Genomic DNA, 27,047 nt, shown 5'->3' with positions numbered 1-27,047 from the left:
AGGAGATGTGGGGGGGGGGCAAGTTCTTCCCACATGGGGTTTATAGTATCACTTGCCGGAGGTGGTGTAAGAAGCCAATACAGTCACTGGTTAAGACACACTGGATAAGCGTATGGAATTGAGGGGTATGGGAATAACATAGATGGTCATATTATTTACGTTGGAGAGCCTGTGACTGTCTTACTCTCTACGACCAGTGTGACTAACTCTTAACATTACTTCTGAAGTCTCCAAGAAGCCACACAGTTCAAGGATAGTAGGGATGGAACAGCAAATGTCAGCTTTGCCAGTGGTGCACAGAACCCCTTCAAAAATGAATACAATAAGAACTGATTATAAACTGATCTTTGGTTTGGATATTTGCAAAAATAAACATGGGTAATTTGCAGGAAGACAAATATTGTGAGTAAGGAAATGGCAGAGACATTAATTGCATCTCCACAGCTTGATACAAGTTTTCTATAAATTATGGTGAAGTGAAGGATGTGCTTATGTATTAGTTTAAGAAAAAAATAATTAGAAGGTAAACAATTCTGATAGCTTTTGTTTTGGGATTTTGAGGTGACAAAGTTGAGCATTCCTTAAGTTTTGTAAAGTCATTGCAGTTTAGAAGATAATAGATATGTCTCATTATCTGAGAGAAGATGGGGAAACTGCTCTCATTAGGAGCAGTACTACTGAAATCTGTACCAACAGGAGAAATAACAAGAATGAATGTACATGTATGTATTTTCAATGACCTCTTAGGTAATACATGAGTTTTAACAACTAAGAGCTCATATTGCAGGAGAGTGCAATTGGATAAAGATGGTCAGAATCAGAAAAACAACATGAATGGAAGCAGATAGGCAAGCTGTGTTAGTATTTGTGGCCATGAGGGTCCGCCTCAGCCTTTGAAAGACACAAACAAAATCAATGTTCATTTTCAAAGTGAATGAGACATACACTCAATGGACGCTTTTATTAGGTAACTCTTGTACCATAGAAACTACAGCACAGAAACAGGCCCTTTGGCCCTTCTTGGCTGTGCCGAACCATTGTCTGCCTAGTCCCACTGACCTGCACACGGACCATATCCCTCCATACACCTCCCATCCATGTATCTGTCCAATTTATTCTTAAATGTTAAAAAAGAACCCGCATTTACCACCTCGTCTGGCAGCTCATTCCATACTCCCACCACTCTCTGTGTGAAGAAGCCCCCCCTAATGTTCCCTTTAAACTTTTCCCCCCTCACCCTTAACCCATGTCCTCTGGTTTTTTTTCTCCCCTTGCCTCAGTGGAAAAAGCCCGCTTGCATTCACTCTATCTATACCCATCATAATTTTATATACCTCTATCAAATCTCCCTTCATTCTTCTACGCTCCAGGGAATAAAGTCCTAACCTATTCAACCTTTCTCTGTAACTGAGTTTCTCAAGTCCCGGCAACATCCTTGTAAACCTTCTCTGCACTCTTTCAACCTTATTTATATCCTTCCTGTAATTTGGTGACCAAAACTGAACACAATACTCCAGATTCGGCCTCACCAATGCCTTATACAACCTCATCATAACATTCCAGTTCTTATACTCAATACTTTGATTAATAAAGGTCAATGTACCAAAAGCTCTCTTTACGACCCTATCTACCTGTGTCGACACTTTTAGGGAATTTTGTATCTGTATTCCCAGATCCCTCTGTTCCACTGCACTCCTCAGTGCCTTACCATTAACCCTGTATATTCTACGTTGGTTTGTCCTTCCAACGTGCAATACCTCACACTTGTCAGTATTAAACTCCATCTGCCATTTTTCAGCCCCTTTTTCCAGCTGGTCCAAGTCCCTCTGCAGGCTCTGAAAACCTTCCTCACTGTCTACTACACCTCCAATCTTTGTATCATCAGCAAACTTGCTGATCCAATTTACCACATTATCATCCAGATCATTGATATAGATGACAAATAACAATGGACCCAGCACTGATCCCTGTGGTACACCACTAGTCACAGGCCTCCACTCAGAGAAGCAATTCTCTACCACCACTCTCTGGCTTCTTCCATCGAGCCAATGTCTAATCCAATTTACTACCTCTCCATGTATATCTAGCGACTGAATTTTCCTAACTAACCTCCCATGCGGGACCTTGTCAAAGACCTTACTGAAGTCCATGTAGACAATATCCACTGCCTTCCCTTCATCCACTTTCCTGGTAACCTCCTCGAAAAACTCCCAATAGATTGGTCAAACATGACCTACCACGCACAAAGCCATGTTGACTCTCCCTAATAAGCCCCTGTCTATCCAAATGCTTGTAGATTCTGTCTCTTAGTACTCCCTCCAATAACTTACCTACTACTGACGTTAAACTCACCGGCCTATAATTTGCCGGATTACTCTTCGATCCTTTTTTAAACAACGGAACAACATGAGCCACTCTCCAATCCTCCGGCACTTCACCCGTAGACAGCGACATTTTAAATATTTCTGCCAGGGCCCCCGCAATTTCAACACTAGTCTCCTTCAAGGTCCGAGGGAACACTGTCAGGTTCTGGGGATTTATCCACTTTAATTTTCCTCAAGACAGCAAGCACCTCCTCCTTTTCAATCTGTACAGTTTCCATGGTCTCACTACTTGATTCCCTCAATTCCATAGATTTCATGCCAGCTTCCTTAGTCAATACAGACGCAAAAAACCTATTTAAGATCTTCCCCATTTCCTTTGGTTCCACACAAAGCCGACCACTCTGATCTTCAAGAGGACCAATTTTATCCCTTACAATCCTTTTGCTCTTAATATACCTGTAAAAGCTCTTTGGATTATCCTTCACTTTGACTGCCAAGGCAACCTCATGTCTTCTTTTAGCCCTCCTGATTTCTTTAAGTATTTTCTTGCACTTCTTATACTCCTCAAGCACCTGATTTACCCCCTGTTTCCTATACATTTCATACAACTCCCTCTTCTTCTTTATCAGAGTTGCAATATCCCTTGAGAACCAAGATTCCTTATTCCTATTCAATTTGCCTTTAATCCTGACAGGAACATACAAACTCTACACTCTCAAAATTTCCCCTTTGAAGGCTTCCCACCTACCAATCACATCTTTACCAGAGAACAACCTTTCCCAATCCACGCTTTTTAGATCCTTTCTCATTTCTTCAAATTTGGCCTTCTTCCAGTTCAGAACCTCAACCCTAGGACCAGATCTATCCTTGTCCGTGATCAAATTGAAACTAATGGTGTTATGATCACTGGAACCAAAGTGCTCCCCTACACAGACTTCTGTCACTTGCCCTAATTCTTTTCCTAACAGGAGATCCAATATTGCATCCCCTCTAGTTGGTCCCTCTATATGTTGATTTAGAAAACTTTCCTGAACGCATTTTACAAACTCTAAACCATCTAGATCCCTAACAGTATGGGAGTCCCAATCAATGTATGGAAAATTAAAATCCCCTACCACCACAACTTTGTTTCCTGCAGTTGCCTGCTATCTCTCTGCAGATTTGCTCTTCCAAGTCTCGTTGACTATTGGGTGGTCTGTAATACAATCCCACTAATGTGGCCATACCTTTCCTGTTTCTCAGCTCCACCCATAAGGACTCAGTAGACAAGCCCTCTAATCTGTCCTGCCTGAGCACTGCTGTAATATTTTCCCTAACAAGCAATGCTACTCCCCCACCTTTCATTCCTCTGCCTCGATCACATCTGAAACATCGGAACCCTGGAATATTAAGCTGCCAGTCCTGCCCCTCCTGTAGCCAAGTTTCACTAATTGCTACAACATCATAATTCCACGTGTCAATCCACGCCCTCAACTCATCCGCCTTCCCCACAATACTCCTAGCATTGAAATATATACACCTCAGAAGATTTTTACTACCACTCACAACCTTTCTTTCAGCGGATTTGCTTAAACTTGCAACATCATTTATTTTCACCCCAGCCACACTGTCAGCTCTGGCACTCTGGTTCCCATCCCCCTGCAAATCTAGTTTAAAGCCTCCCCAATAGCACTAACAAACCTCCCTGAAAGGATATTGGTCCCCCTGTGGTTCAAGTGACCCGTCTCTCTTGTACAGGTCCCACCTGCCCCAGAAGAGGTCCCAATGATCCTGAAATCTGAAACCCTGCCCCCTACACCAGTTCCTCAGCTACTTGTTCCTCCTCCAGAGCATCCTATTCCTACCCTCACTGGCACCTAGCACAGGTAGCAATCCTGAGATTACCACCCTTGAGGTCCTGCTTTTCAACTTCCTACCAAGCTCTCTATACTCACTGTCCAGGACCTCTTCACTCTTCCTTGCTATGTTATTGGTACCGATGTGCACCACGACATCTGGCTGATCACCCTCCCACTTCAGAATGTCATGCAATCGATCAGAGACATCCTTGACCCTGGCACCTGGGAGGCAACAAACCATCCTGGATTCTCTGTCACGACCACACAACCTTCTATCTGCACCTCTAACTATCGAGTCCCCTATCACTACCGCTCTCCTCTTTCTCCCCCCTCCCTTCTGCACTGCAGAGCCAGGCTCAGTGCCAGAGATCCGGCTACTGCAGCTAGTCCCAGGTAAGTCATGCCCCCCAACAGTATCCAATGCGGTATACGGTATACTTGTTGTACCTAATAAAGTGATCACTGAGTGTGTTGGAGGTCTTCTGCTTCTGTAGCCAATGTACTACAAGGTTTGATGTGTTGTACGTTCAGAGATGCTCTTCTCCACAACACTATTTTAACACGTGGCTGAGTTACTGTTGCTTTCAAAGTCAAAGTAAATTTTATTATCAAAGTGCATGTATATCACCATATACAACCTTAAGATTCATTTTCTTGTTGGAATACTCAATAAATCTATAGAATAATAACCATAACAGAATCAATGAAAGGCTAGCCAACTGTGGCGTTTAACCAGAGTGCAGAAGACGACAAACTGTGCAGATATAAAAAAATATAATAAATAAGCAATACATATCGAGAATGAGATGAAGGTCCTTGAAAGTCAATTGGTTGTGCGAACATTTCAATGACAGGGCAAGTGAAATTGAGTAAAGTTTATTTTTTGGTTCAAGAGTCCAATGGTTGGGGGGTAGTAACTGTTCCTGAACCTGGTGGTGTGTGCCCTGAGGCTCTTGTATCACCTTCCTGATGGCAGTGAGAAGAGAGTGTGTCCTGGGGGTCATGGTGGGTTCCTGATGATAGGTGCTGCTTTTCTGGGACTGCATTTCATTTAGATGTGCTCAATGTTTGGGGGGGGGTCATGATGGACTGGGTCGTATCCACTTCGTTTGTAGGATTTTCCATTCAAGAGCATTGGTATTCCAGGCTGTGATGCAACCAGTCAATATACTCTCCACTACACATCTATAGAAGTTTGTCAAAGTTTTAGATGCCATGCCGAATTCCTGCAAACTCCTAAGGAAGTAGAACACTGATGTGCTTTCTTCATAATTGCACTTTTGTGCTGGACCCAGATCATTCTTTTTATGCAGTAGGATAGAGTTCATACATGTCAGTTTATTGAGGGGCTGGGGGTGACTTTAGTGCAGTGGAGCATTTACAATGGTCATCCGTTATTGGGCAGTAATACCCTGGAAATTGGTTTATTCTTCTCGTGAATTCATACCTTGAAAATAGAATTTCTGCCTTCCAGTGCTGTGGTAGTTGAATTGATAGCTCTTAATGTGTTTTTCCTTCGCTATGCATGAGCAGTCTTCTTTACTCATCTTGAAGACTTTGAAACTCCAAGGAACGAATGTTACCAATTGAACCAGCCTACTGAACTGTTTTCTGCCCTGTGCCTGAAGGTCCTCGTTTTGAACTCTGGTAGTTGTGCAGTAATGGCATTAGAACATCAGTTATGCTTTTGATAGATTCACCTCATTAAAATCATTGTATTAAGTATATCAATGATCCTTGGATATCATTAGGTCTAAATGCTGGAACTTTCCATCTGACTGTATTCAGAGAATAATGTGCTCAGAAAGGTTGCAGCAGTTCAAGGTGGCTAATCAGCATCCTCGCAAGGGCAATTAATGATGAGAAATTGTCAGTGATATCTAGATCCTGAAAAATGAATAAATAAAGTGGTGCTAGACAGTTTCTGAACCCTGTAGAATTTTCTATTTCTGCATAAATATGACCTAAAATGTGATCAGATTAGTGGCAGACCAATCAATTTGAAGAGACAGTGACCTTCGCACAGGTTGGGGAGAAGAGTTTTAAAAAGGAGCATTTTGCGGGGCTTGGCACATTAGCGGCAGACCAATCGATTCGAAGAGAAAGTGAGCTTTGCACAGGTTAGGGAGAAGTGTGCAGGATGCTGAGAAAGTTCCGAAATAAGAGAGAGAGACTGTCTAGTGGAGCAGCTGTCAGAGTAGTAGGGCTTAGGTTCATCGGGGCTTCGGCAAGGAAGAGCCTAGGTGAAGTAAGTTACTCCTCCTCCTCCCCCCCGAACAAGAATAGTGGATATGACTGCGAGGCCAGTTTTCTGTTCTGAATGTCGGATGCCAGATTTCCAGCCTCCCTGATGGTTATATCTGTGCCAGGTGCATCTATCTGCAGCTCTTTAAAGAAAGAGTTAGAGAACTGGAGCTACAGCTTGATTACCTTTGGCTTGTTAGGGAGAGTGAGGAGGTGATAGACAGAAGTAGTCATCCCGGGGCCACAGGCGACAGATAAGTGGGTGACCGTCAGGAGAGGGAAGGGAGGGTGCCAGGTAGTGGAGAGCACCCCTGTGTCTGTCCCCCTTAACAATAAGTACTCCATTTTGAGTCCTGTTTTGGGGGGGGGGGCGGGATGACGTACCTGGGAGAAGCAACAGTGGCTGTGCCTCTGGCCCTGTGGCTTAGAAGGGTAGGGAACGGAAGAGGATGGCAGCGGTAATAGGGGACTATATAGTTGGAGGGACAGATAGGCGATTCTGTGGGTAAGAAAAAGAAACGAGGATGGTAGTTTGCTCCCTCCCAGGTGCCAGGGTTCATGATGTTTCTGAGTGTGTCCACAATATCCTGAAATGGGAAGGTGAGCAGCCGGAGGTTGTGACACTTATTGGTACCAGTGATGTGGGTAGAAAAAGGGTGGAGGTCCTGAAAGCAGAATACAGGGAGTTAGGAAGGAAGCTGAGAAGCAGGACCTCAAAGGCATAGTAATCTCAGGATTGCTGCCTGTGCCACATAACAGTGAGTATAGGAGTAGAATGAGGTAGAGGATGAATGTGTGGCTGAAGGATTGGAGCAGGGGACAGGGATTCAGATTTTTGGATCATTGGGGCAGGTGTGACCTGTACAAAAAGGGTGGGTTGCACTTGAATCTGAGGGGGTCCAATATCCTGGTGGGGAGGTTTGCTGATGCTGTTGGGAAGGGTTTAAACTAGATATGCAGCGGGGTGGGAACCTAAGTGAAGAGGCAGAGGATGGGGAGGTTGGAGCACAAGTAGAGACAGCTTGTAGGGAGTTTGTAAGGAAGGATAGGCAGATGTTAGAGCAAAGATGCTCTCAGCCTGATGGTTTGAGATGTGTCTATTTTAATACAAGGAGTATCATAAACAAGGCAGACGAACTTAGAGCGTGGATCAATATGTGAAACTATGACATTGTGGCCATTACAGAGACTTGGATGTCTCGGGAGCAGGAAAGGCTGCTGAGTGTGCCAGGCTTTAGATGTTTCAAAAAGAACAGAGGGAGGCAAAAGAGGTGGGGGCATGGCATTGCTAATTACGCTTAGTGTCACGGCTGCAGAAAAGGAGGAAGTCATGGAGGGATGGTCTACTCAAGTGTGAGTGGAAGTCAGAAACAGGAAAGGGGCAGTAACTCTACTGGGTGGTTTTTATAGATCCCCCAGTAGTAACAGGGATATTGAGGAGCAGACAGGGAGACAGATTCTGGATCGGTGCAATAATAATAGGGTGTTGTGATGGGAGATTTTAACTTTTCTAATAGTTAATTGGCATCTCCTTAGTGCAAGGGGTTTGGATGGGGTGGAGTTTTTTAGATCTGCTCGGGAAGATTTCCTGACACCATATGTTGATAAGCCAACTAGAGGAGAGGCTGTACTTGATCTGGTATTGCAAATGAACCTGGTCAGGTGTCAGGTCTCTCGGTGGGAGAGCATTTTGGAGGTAGTGACCACAACTCGTTATCTCCTTCACCGTAGCGCTGGAGAGGGATAGGAGCAGACAATATGGGAAACATTTAATTGGGGTGGGGGAAATAATGCTATTAGGCAGGAACTTAGGAGCATAAATCGGGAATAGATGTTCTCAGGGAAATGCACGGCAGAAATGTGGCACATGTTCAGGGAACATTTGCATGGAGTTCTGCATTGGTATGTTCCATTGAGGCAGGGAAAGGGTGGTAGGATTAAAGAACCATGGTATACAAAGGATGTAGAAAATCCAGTTAAGAATAAAAGAAATGCTTACAAAACATTCAAGAAACTAGGTACTGTTAGAGCTCTAGAAAATTACAAGTTTGCTAGGAAGGAGCTTAAGAATGGATTTAGGAAAGCCAGAAGAGGCCATGAGAAGGCCTTAATGAGCAGGATTAAGGAAAATCCCAAGGCATTCTACAAGTATGTGATGAGCAAGAGGATGAGCCATATGAGAATGCAACCAATAAGATGCCATAGTGGAAATTTGTGCATGGAGTCAGAGGAGGTACTGGAGGTACTTAATGAATACTTTGCTTCAGTATTCACTGGGGGAAAAGAACTTGGCAATTGTGCGGATGACTACAGTGGACTGAAATGCTTGGGCATATAGACAAAGAAAGAGGATGTGATGGAGCTTTTGAAAAGCATTAAGTTGGATAAGTCACTGGGACCAGATGAGATATACCCCTGGGACTGTGGGAAGTGAGGGAGGAGATTTCTGAGTCTCGAGATGATCTTTGCGTCATCAATAAGGACGGTGGAAGTACCGGAGGATTGGAGGGTTTCAGATGTTGTTCCCTTGTTCAAGAAAGGGAGTAGAGATAGCCCAGGAAATTATAGACCAGTGAGTCTGACTTCATTGGTGGGCAAGTTGTTGGAGAAGATCCCAAGAGGTGGGATTTATGAGCATTTGGTGAAACGTAATCTGATTAGGGATAGTCAACATGGCTTTGTCAAGGGCAGGTCATGCCTTACGAGCCTAATTGAATTATTTGAGGATGTAACAAAGCACGTTGAAGGTAGAGCAGTGGATGTAGTGTATATGGATTTCATTAAGGCATTTGATACGGTTCCCCATTCAAGCCTTCTTCAGAAAGTAAGGAGGCATGGGATCCAAGGAGACCTTGCTTTTGTGGATCTAGATTGGCTTGCCCACAGAAGGCAAAGTGTGGTTGTAGATGGTTTGGATTCTACATGGAGGTCGGTGACCAGTGGTGTTCTGCAGGGATTTTTTCTGGGACCCCTCCTCATTGTGATTTTTATTATTAACCTGGAAGAAGAAGTAGAGGGGCTTGTTAGTAAATTTGCTGATGACACAAGGGTTGGGGGTGTTGTGGGTAGTCTAGAGGGTTGTCAGAGGTTACAGTGGAACATTGATAGGATGCAGAAATGGGCTGAGAAGTGGCAGATAGACTTCAACCCAGATAAGTGTGAGTTGGTTCATTTTGGTAGGTCAAATTTGAAGACAGAATATAATATGAATGATAAGACTCTTGGTAGTGTGGAGGATCTGAGAGATCTTAGGGTCTATGTCGATATCCCTGGATTAAGTTCAAGAGCCGTGAGGTAATGTTACAGCTATATAAGATCTTGGTCAGACCCCACGTGGAGTACTGTGTTCAGTTCTGGTTACCTCATTATAGGAAGGATGTGGATATATAGAGAGAGTGCAGAGGAGATTTACAAAGATGGTGCCAGGATGGTACCTTATAAGAATAGGTTGAGTGAACTTGGCCTTTTCTTGTTGGAGCGACGGAGGATGACAGTTGACCTGATGGAGGTGTATAAGATGATGAGGAGCATTGATTGTGTGGATAGCTAGAGGCTTTTTTTCCAAGGCTGAAATGGCTAACACGAGGGGCATAGTTTTAAGGTGCTTGGAAATAGATACCGGGCGGGGGGGCAGTTGTCAGGGGTAAGTTTTTCACACAGAGGAGTGGTGGGTGGCGGTGGTGGAAACGGATACAATAGGGTCTTCTAAGAGTCTCCTAGATAGGTACATGGAGCTTAGAAAAATAGAGGGCTGTGCACTAGGGAAATTCTAGGCAGTTTCTAGAGTAGATTACATGGTCAGCACAACATTGTGGGCTGAAGGACCTGTAATGTGCTGTAGATTTCTGTGTTCTATCTTCTCATAAGTCCTAAAACTAGGTAAAGAAAACATAATTAAATATCACAAAAACATTATACTTGTTCATTTATTTACTGAGAAAAATGATGCAATATTTCATGTAATTTTTAGAAAAAGTATGTGAACCTTTGCTTTCAGTAACTGATGTGACTCCCTTGTATGGCAATAACTTCAACCAAACATTTCCGGTAACTGTTGATCAGTCCTGCACATTGCCTTGGAGGAATTTTATGCCAATCCTCCTTACAAAACTGCTTAAATTCTGGGATGTTGGTTGGCTTCCTTGCATGAACTGCTCGCTTCAGGTCCTCCCACAACATTTCTATAGGATTAAAGCCAGGACTTTGACTAGCCATTACAAAACACAAATTTTCTTCTTTTTAAACTCTGTTGATTTACTCTTTTTTTTTCAGATTGTCTTGTTGCATTATCTAACTTCTATTAAGCTTCAGGTGATGGACTGCTACCCTGACATTCTCCTGTAAAATGTCTTGATACAATTTTGAATTCATTGTTACTTCAACTGTCCGGGTCCTGAAGCAGCAAAGGAGCCCCAAACCATGATGCTCCTTCTACCTTGCTTCACAGTTGGGTTGAGGTTTTGGTGTTGGTGTGCAGTGCCCTTTTTCCTCAAAACATAGCAGAGTGCATTTCTTCCAAAAAGTTTAACTTTTATCTCATCTGTCCATTGAACAATAGCCCAGAAGCGTTATGGAACATCCAGTAGTCTCTTATAAACTTGATGTACAGCAATGTTTTTTTTGGGGAGAGCAGTGGTTTCCTCCGTGGTGTCCTTCCATGAAAACCATTCTTGTTCAGTGTTTTTCTTATAGTTGACACATGAACAGAGACTTCAGCGAGTTCTAGAGATTTCTGCAGGTCTTTTGCTGTTACCCTTGGGTTCTTTTCACTTCATTTAGCATTACATGTTATGCTCTTGGTGTGATACTTGCAGGATGCCCACTCCTAGGGAGAGTAGCAACAGTACTGAGTTTCCTCAATTTGTAGACAATTTCTCTTACTGTGGATTGATGAACACTCAGGTCTTTGGAAATGCCTTTGTAGCCTTTTCCAGTTTGGTGCGTCTCTACAATTCTTCTTCCTATGTCCTTAAAGTTATTTTGATTGAGACATGGTGCACATAGATATCTTTCTTCAGAAGAGCAGGCTCTCTCAGTTACCTGACTTTGTGTGTTTTTTTAAATAGGGCAGGGCACCTCGACAACCCACACCTCCAGTCTCATCTCGTTGATGGGAATACCTGACTCCAAATAGCTTTTGTAGAAGACATTACCCCAGAGGTTCACATACTTCTTCCCAACAAATACATGTAATATTGGATAATTTTTCCTCAATAAATGAGCAAGTATAATGTTTTTTGTTATTTAATTGAGTTCTCTATCTAATTTTTGGACTTGTGCGAAGATCTGATCACATGTTGGGTCATATTTATGCAGAAATAGAGAAAATTTTACAGGGTCACAAACTTCCTAGTGCCACCAAATAAAACACAAAGCCGCCAATTATTCAGTCATTTGACTTCTGGAATGTAAATAAACCTTGTGCACTTTCTGTTCATGATTGCTAAGGCACAGTTTTTGCTGATGTATATCTTAACTCCATCAGCCTGCTTCAGTTCCATATAACAATTTTCTTGTCTGGTTAAAATAAAGTTGTTATCTGAACTACAATCTGTTGCCTTTCATGGATGTTCTACACCCTTTGTGAAGACATTTAAACATGTTCCCCTGTTGAATCTAGAAATTTGAAAAGATTCCTAGTTTAGTGCATTGTTGTTTTTTCATCTGGACTGCTGCTAATGAGTTTATCATATTTGCTTTTTACCTATCGCTTGTTTGATCTTTGAAAGGCAGACCTTTTTTAAAAATTGGGCATGAAGTCTCGAGTATATATTGTGGCTTTAATACAAGAAATGTTTTATGTTCTCTCAGTTTGAGCAAATATCTTGACAACTTCACATTTTAAGAAATTTTGACCATTTGATCTTTGAATGCTAAGTTTTGATCATTAAAAGTTAGTGTTCGAGTCTTGATTGACTGAATTGGTCAATGGTAATTTTGTTTTAAGTAGCTGGTAGATGAAAATCTGCTTGCCATTTCAGGTGAAAGAAGAAAACTGGTGCCAGTTTTGGCTCCAAACAAGATGACTGTTGTGTTTAGTCAGAAGCTGGGCACTACATTACAGACCACATCTTCATGCACTGTATTCTGACTAATTGTCACATGGCCTTATTGTATACTTATAGTGATCAACATGTTATACCATCACAACATATTCCAGATCAAATAATCCATCTATTCTTTATGCTCTAAGCCACTTTGAAGGAACAGATGGAAGGACGCTAATCAAAATCCTGACCACAGACAGTGACACATATAGCAGGTGTGAACATAGTGGGTACTGTGGAATAAAGCCATGTTTTATGTTTCCAGTTTGTAGAAATAAACCCATTAAATTTATTTTGATTGAACAGTGAGTTCTGAAAATCTTGTGAAGCGGTTAGAGTAATTGAAGGATGAACTTTCTCACTGCAGTTTTACAAATGATCCTCAGAGTAACGTTTCTCTTTGCCTTGGCCAAGTTCCAATGACGTCAAAGTACCAGTGGGTCAAAAGAAATTGAAACTCTAGCTATTGAATCACAGTCGCTATGTTCTGTTATCTAGAGTCAATTTTCTGTTAGTTCTTTACAATATTAGAATCTATCTTTTATATCAATGAGCCCTTTGGACATTCATACTTAAAGATGTTACTGAATGAACAGCAGCTATATGATCTAATAGCTTTGTGGTTTTTAGATTGGTTATATTTGACCCCTTGGAACTGTTGCGCAATTCTCATTTTACATGGTCTAGCACAATGTTAAAGTTGTTAAGTAGCAGAGGTTCTGAAGAGTAAAATGTAGTTCTTGTTACTCGTATTGTATTACAGGTTTTACCATTTGGCTGCAAGCTTGTTTTTTAAGATCTATAATAAGCCTTGTGTAACTTAAGTAGCGTACACAAAACGGAGGAGCTCAGCAGGTCAGGCAGCTTCTATGGAAATGAATAAACTGTCGATGTTTCGGGCTGCACCTTTCTTCAGGACTGGAAAGGAAGGGGGAAGGTGCCAGAATAGAAAGGTGGGAGGAGGGAAGGGGGATTTGCAAGGTAACAGGTGAAGCCAGGTGGGTGAGAAAAGTAAAGGGCTGGAGAAGAAGGAATGTAATAGAGCAGAGTGGATCATGGGAGAAAAGGAAGAAGCAGGGGCACTAGAGGGAGGTGATGGCAGACAAGAAAAGGTAAGAGGCCAGAATGGGGAATAGAAGAGGAGGGGAACAATACTGGAAGAAAAATTGGCGTTCATGCGATCAAGTTGGTGGCCACCTTGGCAGATTGGGGTATTGTTCCTCTATCCTGAGAGTGGCTAAAGAGGAGGTCATGAGCTGACATCTTGAACAAGAATAGGGATGGGAATTAAAGTGGTTGGCCACTGAGAAATTCTGCTTTTGGCAGATGGAGTGAAGGTGCTTGATAAAGTCGTCCCCCAACTTATGTCTGGTTTCACCAATGTAGAGGAGGCCATATCAAGAACACCGGATAGAATAGACAACCCCAACAAATTTTCAGGTGAAGTGTTGCCTCACCTGGAAGGGCGGTTTGGGGCCCTGAATGGAGGTAAGGGAGGAGGTGAATGGACAGCTGTAGTATTTCTCTTGCTTGTGGAGATGTATGCCAGCAGGAAGGTTAGTGGGGAGGGATGAATGGACAAGCAAATCATGGAGGGAGCAATTGTTACTGAAAGCACGAAGTTGGGGGTGGGGGTAGTAAATAGTGCTTGGTCGAGCACCTCTGCTCTATCACCAGAAGTTGATGTTCCCAATGGCCAACCATCTTAATTCCTATTCCTATTCCTATCCCCACTCCCATTCCGACATGGCCTTCTCTTTTGCCATGATGATGCCACTCGGTGGAGGAGCAACACCTCTTATTCTGGGTAGCCTCCAACCTGATTGCATGAATATCAATTTCTCCTTCCCATCTCCCTTTTCCCTCTTATATTCCCCACTCTGAATCCTTGCATCTTCTCCTCACCTGTCTGTCACCTCCCTCTGGTGCCCATCCTTTCTTCCTTTTTCCCCATCCATTTTCTCCAGCCCTGTCTCTTCTCACCCACCTGCGTTAACTTATCACCTTATAGCTGGTCCTCCTTCCCCTCCCCCCACCTTTTTATTCAGGCTCCTTCCCCTTTCCAGTCCAGAAGAAGGATCTTGGCGTGAAACACTGCATAGCATCATTTCCATATATGCTGCCTAACCTGCTGAGTTCCTGCAGCATTTTGTGTGTTACTGTGGATTTCCAGATATGCAGAATCTCTTGTGTTTGTGTACCTTAAATAATAGTTTGGCTTGGTGATTCCTGTCTTCTGCTTAAGAGTTTGATTACGCATTCTTGCCTATCAACATTGGACAAAGTGCACTAAAGCTGACAAAAATCTTCTTTGTACAGTGCTGATAATAGCAGGAATAGTGGGGTCTTACTGAGGTACGGCACAGGTATTGCTTTCATTATTTACTATGCCAAGTATTCAGTCATATAGTATATTATGGCAATATGGGAAATAATATTTAATGGAAGCCAAGGAGTGAAAAATCAAACTATTAGTACAATTGTTTATATTTATGTTAAATTCACTAATCATTTTTATGGAGGTCATTCAGCCCAGGGTAGTACCCAGCAGAGCATTGCAATTTTGTCCTATTGCCTCTCCTTGTTTCCCTGTTCCCCTGTAGCTTATTCCCTCATGACTCAAATCCCTTTTGATCTAATTTTACATCCTCCCTATACTGAAATGATTAATCTGTCAATATATCTTTGGGATTAAGAGATTGAGGAGGAACCAAAGCATTTATTAGAAACCCATGAAGTCACTGGGACAATATGCAAGCTCTCTACAGGCATCATACAAGGTCAAAAGCAATGCATGGGCTGAATCATATTGTTCAGCAACAACTATAAATCATAAAGCAAGAACCAGCAATTATCTTAAGTTCATTTATTCAATATTGCTAGGTAGCTGATTGTATGGTGTATCGGATCTCAATATCATAAAATCAGGTGTATGCTTGATGATTTGATTGAATGATTTGATCACCTCTTTGCAATGAACTTTGTTCCTGTCGGCTATCTTGTAGAAACATCAGCTATTGGAACTGTAATGTGGATCTAAAGGCCTTGTATTTGCTTAATATGAGGACAAAATGAGTAATGATAGTAGGAGGTGGTATACTATGTGCATGATAGTAATATTTAGGCCTAAAAGTATAGCTGTTGGAACAAGCTAAGTATCTGGGAATGCTTTGACTAGATTTGGGTATCTTCAATGTTTGTTTTGGGATGGGATGGGTAGGCAATGTCCTCTTGATAACATCAAATTGCAGAATTGGAATGTCTGTCTCTATCTATTTTTAATCCCTGTTTGGTACCTGAATCATAGCAGCTTTACTGGAGCCTATTTTGTATAAAAATTGCAAATATTGTACATGTACTCATTTATAAAGCTTGTATCGTATTGTCTGTTCTGTCAAATCCAGAGGACTCTGAAATTCAAAAAAGGTTGTTGTGCGCCACATCCCTTCCATTGTTTACCCAATGCTAGTCATGCTATTAGTGTGAACCTCATTATCTCCACCAAATAACCTCCACTGTCCATTTGTATATTGAAAATCAGCTCATATATAATCCTAGCAATGCCTATTATTTAAAAACGCAAGCACGAGGAATTCTGCAGATGCTGGAAATTCAAGCAACAGAGATGCTGCCTGGCCTGCTGCGTTCACCAGCAACTTTGAAATGCCTATTATTCAAACTTTTTATTTCTTGCCAGTTTATAATCCATGCTGCTGAAGTACTCATTCTCAACAGCATCTTTAAAGAAAGAAAGCTTCAGAGAGGACATTAACTTGAAACTTTTAAGTCAGATTCTTCTTTCTGCCAAGTGCTGCCTTACCAGAGTTTTTTCTGTTTTATTTGACAGGAGCTTGTTATGGCACTTTGCCTTTAACAGACCGGCAACGTTTGTTATTTTTCAGTGTAAACCTAGGTCTTTTGAAGATCTCAGTAAACCCTCTGGCAATATTTTACCTTTAATTGAGAAAGGGCTTGCAATTATGAACACAAGAACGTACTGTTTAATAGTTGCACTGTTGCACTGTTGTAGAGTTATGGTCAAGCTCTAAATCTGATGTGACTCTGAAGGAGTGCTGCCCAGCTGAAGGTGACACAGTTCAAGTATTGTGACACTGTTAACCCAGTCTGCATAACTAAATTAGATTATCTGGTTGTCGCTTTTAGATCTGTGGCTCTGTAATTTGCAAAAAAATGCTTGGATAGTTTGCTTTTCAGTGCTACAAGTATTAAGAATATGTTGAGCTTGGTGCATTTAGTTACTGTATTCTTGTGTCATCTAAGGATTGAAGTCTCTGTCAAATAATTCCTCAAACAGCTAGATATTACTATGCAATGTGTTCAGATACTGTTTTGTATTAATCTGTAGTAAATATCCCGGAGTTCATGTGATACTAGTTCTGGTATGCAAGCTCTTTTGTGACATCGATTCTGCTTTCAGCCACATTGCCCCTATTGTTTCTGGCTGCTTTTGTTTGAAAAATTGTGTTGTAGTTTGCCTGTTTTTGCACTGGCGTTAATCTTAAAGTTGTAACAGATGCTGTATTGATTGAGATGGTGGTGATCACTGAGGATGAGTGCCATGAGTTTCAAAGGACCATCCTTTCCAATGCTAAATGAGGTTAACGTGCAAAATGTGTTGGGTTTTGGCGTATTGCTAGGTGCCAAGCTGTAAATCTAACCTCAAGAGATTATAACACAACAGAAATGGAATATTTAGGAATTGTTTTTGGTAATCAGCAAATCGCTTGGAGCATTGCAGTGAACTCCATTAACATTTAATTCCTAGGAAACATCCTGAGTGCTAATGGAGATGCTTAAATTGCATCTCTACTGTTGACCTCAACCGCTACCTGTAGTAGTGACATGCATTCTACTTTCTCACTATTCTTTGGGTGAAGAAGTTTCTTCTGAATTTCTTACTGGATTTCTGAATGACTGTCTTAAATTGATGGTTGATAATTAGCTTATTCCCCACGAGTGAAAGCATTCACCTTGCATCCATTTTACCAAAAGCTTCACACTCCTAATATGTCAGATGCCCTTCAGCCTTTCCTCCACAGAAGAGACTCAGTCTGTTAATCAATTCCAGGATATGCATATACTTTCTTTTCTGGTATCTGTCCACTCTCCACTGGCTCCATATTTTTGTACCGTGACAACCAAAACTATTTGGCATACATTACCAAAGTTCAAAACAGATGTAGCTAACTTGCCACTTTTCTATCCCTCTAAAAATAAACCCTTGTGTGTGATTTGGTTTTGGCCTTGATAGTTTTGTGCAACTTTTATTGATGTACTTGTTCTAGATCTCTAATCCTCACAGCTCACACCCTCCCAAGTAATAACTAACCTATTTGTTCCTGGTGTGACCATTACACTTCATTTGTTTACCTGCACTGCTCTTTCTCTGCTGCTGCTGCACTATATTCTGCACTGTTTTCTTTTTACTACCTCTATGTACTTAATATGGCATGATCACCCTAGATAGCAAGCAAACAAGTTTTTATTTGGTTGTTTAATTAGCAGGGATTCCCAGCTTGGGGTCCAAGAACCCCTTGCTTAATGACATTGGTCCATGCATAAAGTTTGGGAACCCCGGTATTATAGGAAGGATGTGGATGCTTTAGGGTGCAGAGGAGTTTTACCAGGATGCTGCCTGGATTACAGAGCGTGTCTTATTGGGTGAAGGTTGAGTGAGCAAGAGCTTTTCTCTTTGAAGTAAAGGTGGATGAGAGATGACTTGATAGAGGTGTGTAAGATGATAAGAGGCATTGATAGAGTGGATAGCCAGAACCTTTTTCACAAGGTGGTAATGGCTAATATAAAAGGGCATAATTTTAAGGTGAAAGGAGGAACGTATGGTTGGGGTTGTCAGATTGTTTTTACACAGTGGTGAATGCATTGAATGCACTGCCAGGGTTGGTGGTAAAAGTAGATACATTAGCATTTAAGAGACTCAGATAGGCGCATAGATGAAAAAAAATGGTGGTGGTTTATGTGAAATGGAAGAGTTAGATTGATCTTGGAGTTAGTTTAAAGGTCAGCAAAACATTGTGGTCTGAAGGGCCTGTACTATGTTTTTGTCCTATCTGATAGATTTATTCTAGCATTTTCTGTTCCTTTTTTCTGTCTCTAGACTATTTTTGCTTTCTGATGGAAGTCATTGTTAGTCATTTAAAATAATATGACAAAACATCTGGAAAACTGAAAACTATCTTTTAGGTGCCATCTGCTCTTTGGCAGTGTTAGGACAGCTTTTCTAACTTCTCATTCTTAGAACTTGTTTTTAACTAGAGTACTAGTAGAAATAGGCCTTATTTCTGCTGGACTTTGAGACTCCATATACGGCTTTGAAAGGTGGTGCAGAATGCTTGAACTACCAGTTGTACTTTGTACAACTTGATTATTTGTTCAGTTGGCAATAGATTGTTGCCAAGGACACTAGTATTGGCTAAGGGGAGGAAACTTTTGTGAATGACCAGATATTTTTGTACTTCTAAACCATGGTGCCATGACAGAGAAATTGGGATAATTATTTTCATTAATGACTGGGGCATTTTAAAATTATTTCTGTGAAGAACTTGCAAGTATATAGTTACTGGTACACACCATTATATCTTATAAATTACCAGTTGGTTCATTAACTCAGAGCAAATGAAAAGCTGTCAGAATTTTGTGAGAGTTCCGTTGCATCAGTAATGGTTGTCATAACAACCATGTGGTCTGACTGAGAAGGGAGTTCAGTTACTGCAGAGAGCTTCTTGTGATCAGGCAGACATTTAGGCATGTGTTGTTTACTTATGCAGAATAAATTTTGTTCTTAAATGCCCCAAAAGGTATATTTCTGATTTACCTGGACTTATTAACTTGTATTGTTTTAACTTGGTTTCGAAGAACCTTCATTCTGTTGTGAATTGCAGAGACCTAAAGCAGGCACTCTTATGTGAGAAACTAGTGACTATTTGGGTGATCATCTCTATTTTCTCAAATTAATTTGAACATTGATTGCTTTCAGTCAATGATGTAAAAGGTTTCAGATTAATAGAGATTGTTAGTTAAATGCATTTATGTTATAGTTAGGGAGTGCAGTTTCTGACTGGCAATTTTCCATCTTGTTCTGATGAGCTGTGCACTTGTTTTGATTGTAAGGGTGATGACAGTTGTCCAAGTACCTGTTGCTGGCATGTTCTTGAAGGACTTGAGATTGTATATACACTGCTGGTTTGCCAGCCATCTCACTGGAACCATTTCCTATTTCTGACTTAGTCAAATGTGGTGGAATAGTTAAAGAAACTGTACCGAACAATAATCGGGCTCACTTTTGTGCTGTGGAAACATCCTGACTGGAGAGGTGACTACAACATGAAACAAGTTACATGTAAAATAGAAGCAAATTTCATTTTCATTTTCATTTTCCTCATTGATCATTGTGAATGAAAACCCTTTGGCCTATAGATTGTATTTTGATAATGATTCTTCATCTTCACTCAGGTGAATGGACCAGATGGTGTTCTCCAAAATGGAGCTGTTGATGATGCAGTCGCCAAAGCAAGTCAGTTATTACCAGAACTGAACTTTGAAGAGGATGAAGAGGATACATACTACACCAAGGATCTGCCTCTGCATGCCTGCAGGTGCCATAATCTGATTCTTCTGTTAATAATTTAAACATTTGGTAGAATTATGCACTGAGACAGAATGAATCTGCTAATTGACCTCTACTTTGCATAGTTCAGCATGTAGATGCCATAAATTGTTTAATTCATTTTGTGGTGTTGGATGAAAATGAGCCTTTTATCCTCTAGTCAGTCAGGCAATTCTGAGCATTTTGTTAGGAGGCTTTGACTAAACTTCAGAGAAGTCAAGGTAGTTACAAACTATTAATTAATTTTCCTGATCAATGTAATGTCCTGATACATCCCACAGATCATATCCATAATTTTAGTAATGCCAACTGCAATCTGACCATGGAAGCTCAAACTAATTCCTTGTTTACCCTGCTCCATTCCATGTAATCATCTACTGTGAAACAGTCATTTACTTTGCGAATTCTGAACCTAATTTATGGTTTGTCATTTTGCATTTGCAGTTTGTTGAACACTCAACTTAGTACTGGGGTTCCCAACCTGGGTCCACAGACTGGTTAATCATAAGGAACCCCTGGCTTATTGCCATATCTTCTCCTGGCTAGCACCAAGAAAATAGGTTAATGTGCACTTGGATGTTTGGATAGTTTGTTAAGAAATTAACAATGAATGTGATTATTTTTATTACAAAAGAATTTTAAATTCTAGTTTTTAATTGCTGAAGGGCTTTAGTTGAATCTAGATGAAGTTTCATCAAAACAAATTTAGAAATTTGCACTGTGGTCCCTCTATACCTATAATCTGCTTTAAGGTTTGAACTTGGCAAGAGGTTACTACACAAATTTGTCAATTTGTTTCTGAATTTCATGCATCAGTCACCTGCAGTGTTTCTAAAGGAACACCTTGGTACATGCTGTACCTTCACTTATAACTACGTGAGGTCAAAGTAACCAGTTTGTATTTATAGTCAAATTCCCTACGGGGTGTAGCCCAGTATGTGACTCTCCCTCTAGGATTTAACCAACTCCAGATGAAAAGTGGTCTGTTGATTCTATTGGATGCATTCAATAAATGTCCTGTTGTTGTAACAGCTAAATTGTGTGATTTTCTAAGTTTGTCTGAATATAATATTTTGCTGGGTATAAACTTCATATCTGGTATGTTATTAGTATATTTTTCCAATCTGTGTAGAGATTGTGATATTAGAAGAATAAAGAACTCCACTGCCCTAAACAAGAAAGCATTCCCCTGAACTAATTCTTAAGCAGAAGTTAATCCTAATACATCAGGCTCATTGGTTGAGTGGGGAGAAAGCTGTTTAAATGAGCAGTTTTAACAAAATGTTTCCTTGTTGGCTTCTAAATTAATGAGGTGACCATGTGCCTCCAGTTTCCTCTTCCACACAAGCACCCAATCCTCTTCAGATTTTTTTTAATCATTCAGAAATGTGCGGACCCTTATAATTATAGATCTTTTGAACACAGTTAATTTCATTTATTCTTTTGTTTTCAGTTACTGTGGGATTCATGATCCAGCCTGTGTAGTTTATTGCAATACCAGCAAGAAATGGTTCTGTAATGGCCGTGGAAACACTTCTGGCAGGTGAGTTGGGAGTTTTGTTTTTAAACAACTTGAACTGGTTTCCGAAGGAAATGTTAGTCCACTTGGCACATTGAGCAACTCTTGAGTTTGAGTCAGTGGTTTGAATTCAGGCCTAACTCAATGGTTTGAGGTTTGACTATCCTGTAGGAGTAGGGAATTGCTGTTTACTGGTTGGTCCCAACTACTAAAGCTAAATTAGTCACACCCATCTGTTGGAATTTATATAGGTAGATTGCTGTCATGCCAGTGAAAAACAGAATTAATGAGGCATTTTGTACAGTAGCATCAACTAATTTCCCCTGGATTTAACCATTCTATGTTTTATCTTATTGTGGCAAGCTTGCCTTTTACGATCATGTATAATGAGTACACTGTTTGCATTTTGACATTTTAAAGTTCTGCTTCCTATGTGACTTATTTTTTATATACTAAATATTTATACTGAACAAAGTGTTAATCAATGCTGTAAGCATCCCACTGCAGCTTGTTTGGCAACTCCAAGGTACATAGAATGGAATAAAGCTAAATTTATTTATCTTTTGATTACAATAAAAAAAATCCATCCACAATTTGGTTTGTTCACAAAAGCATTCCTTTATTTTAATATTTTCATTTGACAGCTAAAGTGTCATGAAATTAAGACATTAGCATTTAATGGTTAATCTAATATAGATCACTGGTATTGCTGCATTGCTTCAAGGTGTTGGGTGATGGTGATTGTGTGGCAGATGGTGAGGGGAGTGTATGCTGTCATATCAGCTGTGGGAGCAGTGACTGATAGGACAGTGGAGGAGGAGAACTAAACTAAGAATGATCAACTTCCTTCTTGAAGGATTTTTCAAAATTGTAATGAAAGGATATAAATAAGTTTAGCTTTATTCTATATGCCTTGGAGTTGGCAAACTTGCTGTTGTGGGATGCTTACAGCATTGAGTAAATAATTCATGAGATTAAATCTCTGTACTAAGTTTGTGTCCAAGCAACTTCGAGGCTTCAGAGTTTTATTAAATATTGCTCATCAAAATCAGGTCCATTATCTCCAGCATGTGACATGAAATTTGTTAACTTAGTAGCAGCAGTTACATGCAATACATAATATAGGAGAAAAAAAATAAAGTATTAATAATAAACAAATCTTATTCAGTATACTTTATACAGTATACATATACTGAATAGATTAAAAATTGTGCAAAAAACAGAAATACTATATATTAAATTGTGAAGTACATTTGAAAACATCTTTGTATATATTGAATATTAAGGGAATCACATGATTCTGGGGTTGGTATAGGATAGGGATGCTAAGGTTATAGATCTGTCATCATAATGAATCGTGGAACAAGGGCTAGGGGCCCAATAGTTACTGACGTTTCTTATGTTCTTGTAGGCCACTGTTACATCAGTAGCACTCTGATTCAAGTCAAAAGAGATTTGAGTGCATAATCTAGTGACATTTCCATACAATACTGGGGAGATGCTGCATGCTGTGATGCCAGCTTTCAATTGCAATACTGAAGCAAAACCCATCTGTCTGGTAACTAATCCCATGTCACATTTGGAAAATGAACAGAGTGTTTTCCCTTGTGCCCAGGCTAATATTTATCTCTCAACCAACATCATCAAAACAGTTTAACTAGTTTGTCTAAAAGCTGTCTGTTTGTAAACTGGTTGAACTATTTGCCCGGAAAAAAATATTTGATTAATTGTGGCCCCTTGAGACTTCCAGAAGATGTGAAGGTTGCTCTGTGAATTAAAGTTGAAATCATTTTTATTCTTGGTGTTAAGAAACATTGAGTTTAATTTGTTGGGTAAAAGCCTGCCTTTCAGCTCTGAAGTTTTGTAACTGTTCTTTTCATTCTAACCTTGTTCTTTTGCAGTCATATTGTAAACCACCTGGTGAGAGCCAAATGTAAGGAGGTGACTCTCCATAAAGATGGACCGCTCGGGGAGACTGTCCTGGAGTGCTACAACTGTGGCTGCAGGAATGTATTTCTTCTTGGTTTTATCCCTGCCAAGGCTGATTCTGTAGTTGTGCTACTCTGCAGGTGAGTGAGTTTGGTGTGAGGCTACAGAGAATAGAAAACTTAAGAGTCAGCTGATAAAAATGTTCAGACTTAGTCTTGGGGTTGTGGTGGATGTGGAGAAATTCCAGGAGAATGAACAGGTGAGAATGACATTAATAGTTGAGACTGACAAACTAGAATTTGGTCAGAGGTGAATATTAATTAACTAAGAAGGTAAAGAACCTGCCTTTGATTAATTGCAGGTTTTAAAAAAAAACATCTGGAGCAGAAATAATGTGCACTATTATACTTTGTAAATTAGTAACTAATTTTAAAAAGTGTAGTGGAGGAGGACTGACAGATAGCTAATGTTATAACAGTGTTTAAGAAAGATCATTAAACAAACCTTGAGTCGAGAACGTTCTGGGAATGCTATTTACTAGAGAGGATAGCCGTCTGATTTTAAGACAGCAAAGGATGGCAAAAACTATTATTCAGCTATAGAGAAGGTGAAAATAAGGTCTTGCCAGAATTGGCGGTGATCCTGTTTAAAATTTATATTCAGAATTTCAATTACAAAATCAAAATACAGTTTCTGATGTTGTAGATGGCATCAACTGGGATAATTGATATTGAGTTGATAGCAGTACAGAGCTGATGGACCAAATGGCCTTTGGTGTTACAAATTTTCTAATTTCAGTATAAACCTTTTAAGTGATGAAAGTCTATTCTATAAAAGCCATCACATTTCCATTTGTAGAAAGCAATCCTTGAGAATAGCATGGGATAGAAGTCAGAATTCAACAGAAAACAGAACAGTGACAAGGTGAAAATGTCTACCTTATGGCATGGTTGAGGCTAATAATCTGGGTTTGTTTAAGAGGAAACCAAACACACGAATTCTGCAGACGCCGGAAATTCAGAATAACACATACACTACAATAATTTGGGCACCATGGTAGCTCGGGGTGTTTCAGAGTTCAGCTCTGATGCCGTTCTGTAAGGATTCTTTGTCCTTCCCGTAAAATGCATGGATTTTCCCCATGTGCTCCAGTTTGCTCACATAGTGCAGAGATATACCAGGTAGGTTAATTGTTTATTGTAAATTGTCCTGTAATTAGTTTAGGGGTAATTGGGGTTGAGATGTTGCTGGGGCATTGTAGCTCGAAGGGCCAAAATGGCCACTCTGTTCTGTATCAATAAATGAACAAACAAATAATGCTGGTGGGTCTCCGCAGTTCAGCAAAAGGAAATTAGTGAGCATGGGATGAAATAAACATTAAGAAGTATTCTGGTGTGTTAATGTAGACAATTTGTTTTATATCTGTAAAGTCTGTAATATGACCTTAGGTTTAAGTATGGCTATCCTGAATTTGCTAATTTTTCTTATCGGAAAATATTCTTATCAGGGAGCCAAGCCAGTTTTGTCAAGGTATTGAGCCTATGCATTTTGGGGAAATCATGCATGATATGCATGAGTAGATTATGAACAAGGACTGCCAACAGGATTCACTCTTACAAACTAGCTACTGATTATGCTACTGTGAAACCAGGGTTAACTGTTGAAACTTTATCTAAATTGGGAATGATTATTTCAGCAATGGAAGGGCCAAATTTCCCAGGTACTGGTGTTATTGGACAGGTGAAGTCAATTAAAATAGCAGTTGCTTCCTTCCTAACTGTTTTATATTTGTATTTCACATTTACAAATAAAGAAAATACTGGAAATACTCAAATCATGCGGCATCTGGGGAGAGAGAAACTTGTCCATCTTGTGTTTATATACATTGCTTCTGTGTAGAATGAAAAGTGTAGAAAGAAACTCTGAAGTCCATTTAATAATCTGCAACCCGAGAGTGATAAACATCTTTGGTAGATGTCATTTGACGTGCTATCCCTTCATTCTGTTCTGGGTTTGAAAGATCAATCTGTAAATAAATTAATCCACCTAATCACTCCATATTCATTGGACACAGACTGATCCCAACATACTAGTGACTTTCCTTGACCAGTAATTCTGTGGTCATGTTTAATATTCTCTGGTTGTTTAGATGGTTTGTTGTGAATGAGCCATAATTACTTCTGTTAAATAGTGGGAGTACTGAAGCTACGGCCTTTAAGCCGGTACCAGAAATTCCTCTGGCTGTCACACTTTTAAATGTGTCCTGCTTTTCCTATGTTTTTTTCTTCTCTTTATAAAATCGGTCTGTTTCCTGCACTGCTGCATCGTCTTGACTGCTTCACCTGCAGATATCTGACACTGAAATCTTTATATCTGTCTCTATTCAAGTTCACCTGAGTATCTTTATCTTTCACAAAATTGCAGTACTTTTAAAACTTTGCTGTTCAAATCTTATACCGCACTAATTTTGGTTGCTGAGTTTGATTTATAGCTCGTTCCTCGCAGTTCATTTTAAATTCCCTTCCTTGGCTTCTCTCTGTCTCTAACTATCAGCACTGCTTCCCTTTGCCTTATTTATGTATTTTAAATGTCCATAGCACCAGTAATTTGCACTCTGGCTTTAAGCACTTTTTCCATTAAAATTGCAAACTTTGTAAGATCACTGCTTTATCAAGTAAAGAATGCCTTTTTCCATACAGTGCTCTTATAACCATATAACAACTACAGCACGGAAACAGGCCATCTCGGCCCTTCTAGTCCGTGCTGAACTCTTACTCTCACCTAGTCCCACCGACCTGCACTCTTCAATCATGTTCTCTAGTTATTGCTTATTTACTGATTATTATTGCTACTTTCTTTTTGTATTTGCACAAGTTTTGTACACTAGTTGAACGCCCAAGTTGGGGCTGTTCTATTATGGATGTATTGTGTACCCCTGCAGGAAAATGAATCTCAGGATTGTATATGGTGTCATATGTATTTTGATAATAAATTTACTTTGCACTTTGCATCTTCAAAACATGCTGAAACCTGCATAACACACAAAATGTTGGAGAAACACAGCATGTGTGGAAAGGAATAATCAGCATTTCGGGCCGAGGCCCTTCATCAAGACTCTGAATTTCCAGCATCTGCAGAATCTCTTGTGTTTATCATTTGCTGGACTCGCATGCCGGTGTAGTCCAGCTGATAAGCCTGTGACTGATCGTTAGCTTAGATTTGACCTCTTTTAGTCCTTTATCAAATGGGTTCCACATGAATTTGTGTCTGTGGTGGAATGCTGTTGTAAAAGGCAGACAAATTACAATTGAAATGGAAAGTAAATTTCCTTATCTTTTGAGTAATGAAGACATCTCACTTTCCAATACTTGGGGATAAAGCTATTTGTATGGCATTTGTAAACTAAAATTAAAATTAACTTTTGCCCATGTTTTATAATAAAATGTTTCTCAGAAAATTAACATCTAATAACTTCCAGCAGAGCTTTAATGTTGCTGTAGT

At 40.1% G+C, this 27,047-nt stretch overlaps 1 protein-coding gene across 2 annotated transcripts in view; it reads left to right on the top strand.

Annotated features, from left to right (window-relative positions):
• upf1 (UPF1 RNA helicase and ATPase) overlaps positions 1-27,047 on the top strand; it is a 57,753-nt gene that overhangs the window by 5,770 nt on the left and 24,936 nt on the right. For both annotated transcript variants that reach the window (XM_063032410.1, XM_063032409.1), the window contains exons 2-4: positions 19,945-20,087; positions 21,552-21,641; positions 23,519-23,686. In XM_063032410.1, the coding sequence (XP_062888480.1) occupies positions 19,945-20,087; positions 21,552-21,641; positions 23,519-23,686 (401 nt within the window). The remainder of the gene's footprint in view (positions 1-19,944; positions 20,088-21,551; positions 21,642-23,518; positions 23,687-27,047) is intronic.

Source organism: Mobula hypostoma, chromosome 24, assembly GCF_963921235.1.
Source record: "Mobula hypostoma chromosome 24, sMobHyp1.1, whole genome shotgun sequence".
NCBI classification, from domain to species: Eukaryota; Metazoa; Chordata; class Chondrichthyes; order Myliobatiformes; family Myliobatidae; genus Mobula; species Mobula hypostoma.
The sequence above is the reverse complement of the archived record's forward strand: the minus strand, read 5'-3'. Positions and strand labels throughout refer to the sequence as shown.